The sequence below is a fragment of the Poromitra crassiceps genome (assembly GCF_964638095.1).
Source record: "Poromitra crassiceps genome assembly, chromosome: 1".
Taxonomy (NCBI): domain Eukaryota; kingdom Metazoa; phylum Chordata; class Actinopteri; order Beryciformes; family Melamphaidae; genus Poromitra; species Poromitra crassiceps.
The window spans coordinates 89,405,460-89,412,391 of NC_139623.1; the positions used below are offsets into that span (position 1 = coordinate 89,405,460).

Genomic DNA, 6,932 nt, shown 5'->3' on the forward strand with positions numbered 1-6,932 from the left:
AGGAGAGCCTTGAGCTGCGGCGGAGGGACGTCGGTGGGTCATCCGACCTGGAGCTGGTGAGTCTGACATGCTTTGATGCTGCAATGCATAGGAGACAAGAGCAATAGACAGGTAGGAGGGGCACTCCTTTTAACCAGACCGCTTGGACGAATGGCAGGCTGTTATTGGATAATTGAATGTGATGACGTAACTAGTTCCGTCTCTTGGTAGAACTTCCGTAAACTCCCATTTGTGTCTGATGCAAATCAACTTGTTTTTCTAGAAGCAAGTGTAATTTCCTTGATACTGACCCACATTTATAGAACATTTCTGAAACAATAGGGAAATTGCATTGGAAACATGTGAAATTGTTTGGCAAATCCCCCCTCCACACTTTTAAGAAAATTTGGATTTTACCACCTGAGATGAAGATTTTTGTGAAGTGTGCATATAAACTGCTAGCCTGGTAAACCGGCATCCGGTCAGGTGAACTCACATTCTGTTTGGATCCACAGAACGAGTCAGAATGTGAGTTCAGGGATGTGGATGGTTTTAACCAGGCTAATAAACTGCATCTTTGTTCACATTATGCATGCATGTGTGTATGCTTGCTCTCACTTTGGATTAAGGAGGAGCTTACAGGATTAGAATGTTCCACTAGCTGGACAGACGCCTTAAATAGATCAACCAGATACTGTCAGCTCGGAAGTTGAGGGAAAATCTTTGTCTGACGACTGGAACTGGGATTTCAACCAGCTGAACTGTGTCTTTTTCTTCCCAGTCTCAGGTAAGCGTGTGAAGCATCGCTGTTGCTGAATATAAACACCTTGTGTCGGCAAAAAGTCAGCGTTTGATTGCTTGAAAATATAGAGAATAGAGTTAGAATGTACAATATTATGATTAGCCATGCCCATGCATCGTTGAAGATTAATGATGTGATTTTTATTTTTATAAGGGTGTCGTGGGTTTGGGCCTTTGGGTCATGAAATTTGTTATACAGTACCTACACAGTATAAGGGACCATGTAAAACAAGTTTGGGCTCAATTCATGAATGAAGTCATCAGTTACAATTCAATTGAGGAATCAGAGTTTGGCAAAAACCTACACCGAACGGAATTGGAATTCCAGGAAGTAGAATTAAATTCAATTAAATTCCATGTTTTTGCTTTTTCTTACCACTATCTGAGGTTACACATATATTGTTCAACACTGAATATAAAAAAATATGAAAGGTTCCTGTCAGATGGTATTTGTTACTTAACATGTAATCATAATACATTGTGACTAGAATTCAGTTCTGTTTCCTGTCATTTCAATTCAGTTCCAATTCTGTTTCGTAGAGCTGTGTCACAATCCAATTCCAAATCCAGGAATTTAATTGGAATTTACCATGCATTCTCAATCCAATTCATGAATGACCCCAAACCTGGTGTAAAACCTCAGTTCAGTTCAGTTCAACTCAAAACATGATAGGAGTATGCCCTAGTATTATAATTGCAGGTATCTCCAATGCTGTCATGACACTCATGACTAAATCACAACAGTCCTGTTATGGGATAAATAATAGATTTGTCAGATATTTTAGACAGAATACTCAAGAAGGCAACAATCTTGCAAACTATCTTAACTTTTTCCACAGAGATGGCTGATGTTTTCAGAGGCCTAAACCTCCTGCAGTCCCTCAAAGATTCTATAGAGAACAACAAACTATCAGATGTCAAGGATGCAGTGGAAGATCTCCTAATCAGCAGGATCAACTTAGCTGTGGTAGGGGGCCGCGGCGTTGAAAAGACCACCTTTATAAACGCCCTCCGTGGCCTCAGTCCTGAGGACGAGGGGGCAGCTGTTTGTCTGTCCCCTACCCCCCCAGAAGAACTGGCAGGCTACCCCAACCCCAAACACCCCGACTTCCGCCTGTGGGATTTGCCGCCTGTCCCCACCACTTCTCAGTTTGAACCCAAGGAATACATGGATAGAGTTAAATTCCACCGCTACAACGCCGTCTTCATGGCGTTCACGCAGAGCCCCCATCCCAACAGTGCGGCTGTGTTCTTGGAGGCCCGTTCGCTGCAGCAGGAAACAGTGTACTTCATTCTCTTATCTTCAGAAAAAGACACAGCAAAGAGCCTGGACGACAAAAGGAAAGCCAGTGTTGAAATCCTGAAGTCAGAGGGCGTGGCTCAGCCCAAAGTCTACCTGGTGAGACCGGCCACCTTGGAGAAGTTTGACTTCCCCGACCTGCTGGAGAACATCGTTAGGGACCTGCCGGAGATTCGAGCCAACTCCTTCCTGCTGGCTCTACCGACGCTCACTCGCACCCTCGTCACCCAGAAGAGGGATGCATTGAAAGCTCTCATATGGGCAGCCGCCTCGCTCTCTGGTGGGGTGTCAGCGCTCCCCGTTCCCCTGGTGTCCTCCATGGTGGATTCCAGCATAGCAGTGAGGATCCTGACTAAAGCACGGATGTCACTGTGCCTGGATGACGAGTCAGTTGAGCGGCTGGCAAAGCAGCGCGGGGTCGAGCCCATGGAACTCAAAGCCCTGCGGACCTGTGTCCTCTCAGTGGAGGTCACCAAAGGAGAAGTGAAAAAGCGACTGGCGGCAGCAGAGAAGGACTTGGCCACAGTGTCGAGCAGGCTGGTGGGCATGGCCATGCCCAGACAGGCCCGTTCTGTCAGCCGCTCCTTCACCGCCATGCTGCAGGCCTTAAATGGGGCCATTGATGACATGGGCGCCGATGCTGAGAAGATAGTGACAGCTGCTGTTGGGGAAGGGAAGTGAGGTTGACCACCATGTTATTGTTCTCTTTGTGTAATATTTCCTCTGCTTGTGTCGGGTTCATGTCTGCTTTCTTGCATCATGTAAGAAATGCTCTATCTACACAATAATCCATTCATCTTTTGATACATTTTTTATTCTTTTTGACGAGGATGCAGGGTTTTCCCTATTATAAGGCTTAGGCACAGCACCCATTTTGGGCACCACCTAAGCCAAATTAATGTAAAAACAATGTTGGTCCTCAGTGGACTACTTTAGCAAGTTTTGTCTTTAAGCTTTTTGGGTGTTTATATGATCTAATACAATAATAATGATCCAAAACTATGTGAAATTGCATATGTTTTTGTTATTAAAAAATATATCTGGAAGCAGAAACTCTGCAAATAGACATGTGAGCGTTTTCTTCAAACCCTGGGGGATACTCGCTTCATTTTTCAAAAATAGAAGAATTGCAAGGTAGAATAGAGGAAGTATTTAGCTGGCAGCATGCATGCAGTACAGTGCAGAGTAAGGATACAATATTCCATCAGCTCCATCAGTAGTATTAAAGATTCAGTTTGCTGGCACAGGAATTAAACTTGTGCTGCTGAAATTTTGAATGTACGAATATACTTCCCCTTTTAATCTTAATTTGACTTTAGAATGGAGGATGTGTGCTGGTTCTCCTGAAGTAGGAATTAGCTGTTTTCTTTCAGTTAAAATGCTCCCTCTATTGTGATTTTTTGATTGAAAAAGTAATCTGCATGGATGTACAGTATAGCCGCTCTTATGTGAACTACCAAAAACTGAAAGTTTCATGTGTATCTGCGGAAATGTAACAATTCTGGATTCATCTTTGACAAAATTACCCATATATTTAGGTAATAAAAAGACAAAATACATACACAAAAGTGCAATATACTGGAAAAAGCAATTGTATGTGATTCTGTACTAAGAAAATATATTAATGTATTTGGCGTGGTGTCTGAATGCATGGCTACTTAAATGAAACAATTACACAATTAAATTAAACTGCATCACTTAAGTCAAATGAAACAAAAACCCAAAAGGTATCAATAAACAGTGATAGATAACACCAAATTCTAACCTTCAGTCCATAGTTTCCCAAAAACGTATTTAACCCACAGTAATCAGACAACCACGCCACGTTCACCCTGCAGGCTTTACATGCCTACACTAGCCTGTTTTGGTAATGAAAAGACAAATACATAGACAAAAGGGCAAAATAGCCTACTTTAAAATAAATTGTATGTGATTCTGTACACTAAGAAAATATGAAAGTATTTGGGTGTGGTGTCTTTGAATGCACGGCTACCTAAACCAAACAATTAATTAAACTGCATCACTTAAGTCAAATGAACCAAAAACATATCAAAAGGTATCAATAAACAGTGACCAAACCGTAACCTTCAGTGTATAGTTTCCCACCAACTTATAATAATTGTTTATGTTTTCTCCTTTGCTACTCGAACCGGTAACACTTTACTTGAGGGCGCAGTATGACGACTGACTTGACACTGACATAACACATGGCATGAACATGAAAGAGGCTTTATGAAAGTTTTTGACTGTCATTAAGTGTCATTCAATTATGTCATTGTTAATGCAATGTTGACATTGTTTGAGATGTCTTCGTTATGACAACTTGACATAAGGTTAAGTTTAAGGTTAAGTTTATTTCATATGGACATCACAGAGCATTGGAGATGTAACATACATGTATGCACAACAACCAGATACACAGTGTTAAGTGTTTATAGCGGAACGCACATTTTCAACACCTGTCCACAGGCGACCCCCACATTAAAATACACCCCAAAGGACACACCAAAGAGAGACACAATCAAATATAAAACCACAAGAGTAAAGCCACACATATAAATGCATTGACAAGAAAGTCACCAGGAAGTCACCAAAACACACCTCAGAGGACATACCCAAAAAGAAACATAATCAAATATAAAACCACATGAGTAAAGCTATACATACAATATTCACAAGGAAGTCACTAAATGCTGGAGACTTTTTAAGGGCAAAGTCACGCCTTTGCATTAAGTGCCAGATATCTTGACTAAACCATGGAAGAGAGCTTCTTTTAGGGCTGTTCCTCCATGTTTTAGTGTATCTGTCAATTAATGCATTAATAGTTGTCATAAAATTTTCACAGCAGGTATTCGTTTGTTTTAAAATACATACTACAGCATGTGCTAGGATGCCTCATCAGTGATGTTATCTGGGGTTGTAAGGTGTTTCGGGTCTCTCATCATACACCCTCGCCCAGTAGACCCAGCCGAGGCCAATTAAGGCCCTGACTCGCGTCCCAGAAGCCGCTCACGGATCAGCCTTCCTATACTCTGTCTGCAACGTTGCCCGCGGAAGGGTCGTACACCCCTATCCGCTGCAATAGAGCTAGTGCTACACTGCAGTATTGGCCCTTCGGTCAGTGCCGTGCCTGACCAAGTTGGTGCCCTAGGCAAGATTTTTGCTGGTGCCCCCCTTCCCCCCCCAAAGAAAATATAATCAAAATTATATCGCAGCTAATTCCACCACTGCAGTGCAGGCTCAGAATCGCTCTTCCCCAGTGGCGCTGGAAGTACTTTTAGGTAGGGGGTGCTGTAAGGAAGGGACTCTCGGTGCTGCCCGCGAGGGCAGCGCCGAAGAAAATTTGATGTTTTTTGGACTTTCATCCATATTTAGAAGAATATTTAATTTTAAATGTACATTAGGATTATACTGTTGTGATGTCATTATTCAGTATCTTCTCCTTTTCTCACTCACTTTCATGTAAGCACCTGCTCTCCCTTTAGTCGTTTTACACTACAACAGACAGCAACACAGGCATAAACACTGAACTTATTATTATTATTATGGAAAACCAGATTATGATGAAAATCAAACACTTTTGAAGAGAGAGCGTATGAAATAAGATTAAAGCTGGGAAGCACAAACTGTTTTTTAATGCATCTTGTTGGTGGTATAAACACAAGACAGCCAAATCCAACAATTTCGAAAATCCCATTTCTTGCCATCAGGGGGTGCTGCAGCACCCTCAGCACCCACCTTCCAGCTCCCTTCCCCCACTCTGGGAAAAAGCTCCGAGCAGGTAGAAGGGGGGCGCGGCCGTGCAGGGGGTGGGGTGGTATGGATTAGGGACCATGGTGAAAGTGCTGCAGCCCAGGCAGCCAGAAAGCCAGAATTAGAAAAATGATTTCACTATTATTTAAAGACTTAAGACGTTGTTCTGCTTATTTTTTGTCTACTATTGTAAAATAATAGTAGGCCTATTATCATGAAAAAGTATTTGTAAAAAAAAAAAAAAAAAAAAAATTTTTTACCCTCTCTGGCGCCCCTAACAGCTCAAGCGCCCCTAGCATTTGCCTAGTTCGCCTAATGGACGGCACGCCACTGCCTTCGGTGCATGGAGGGTCTAGGCTCTGGGGGTAACTCCCAGCCGCGCTCCTCCTTCGTCTCACCAGACCCTCACAGGGCAAAGGCAATCCAGAGGCTGAGAGGATGCCTCAAGGACGCCTCAAGAGGGTCTGTGCGCTGCATGTCATTCGCCTGCGCCGAGCACCTCGCTCTAGCCTGAAGGACCCCAGGTATTCAAGGATGTACACACAGAAATTATCACAGCAGGTACACACAAAACAGACATAATACACAGAGTACCACCAGAGGTCTACAGGCAAGACAGTCTCCATTTGTAGAAGCCTGTGTTTTAATTCTACTGGTCTGCTGGTGTCTTACAACGTAATCATTAAGAGAGGAAGGAGCGTGGCCATGCAGACATTTAAAGATAAGCTTTAGGTTTGAATAGCTTATGAAACTTTCAAAGCTGAGCATTTTGTGTCCCCCCAGGATGTGATAATGGTGCCATGAGTGTATTCCTTGACCTCAACTACTTGGTACAATTTTAACTTTTCTTTAAGATGTCATTATCTCCACCAGGAGATCATGTTCCCTTGACAAAAACACATACATACATGGGTTACAACACATACAATAAACCCATCATGAATACATAAATAAAACAACGCAGTAAACCAATCACATTCTTCCCTTTCAAGCTCCGATTCCACGGAGCGATCCAGTCCAGTCAGAAAAGCCCGACCAAAGCGCTTTGAGCTCCCCTCCTCCCTCTTTCATCCCCGTCTGTCTCCATATGCTCCTCAAA

At 42.8% G+C, this 6,932-nt stretch overlaps 1 protein-coding gene across 1 annotated transcript; it reads left to right on the forward strand.

The window, feature by feature from the left end:
* Positions 1–1,621: 1,621 nt before the first annotated feature.
* irgq2 (immunity-related GTPase family, q2) lies at positions 1,622–2,761 on the forward strand (the record flags this gene model as incomplete). The annotated part of the gene is made up of 1 exon (XM_083635072.1): positions 1,622–2,761. The coding sequence occupies one exon, from the start codon at positions 1,622–1,624 to the stop codon at positions 2,759–2,761; it is 1,140 nt and encodes a 379-aa protein (XP_083491198.1).
* Positions 2,762–6,932: the final 4,171 nt, after the last annotated feature.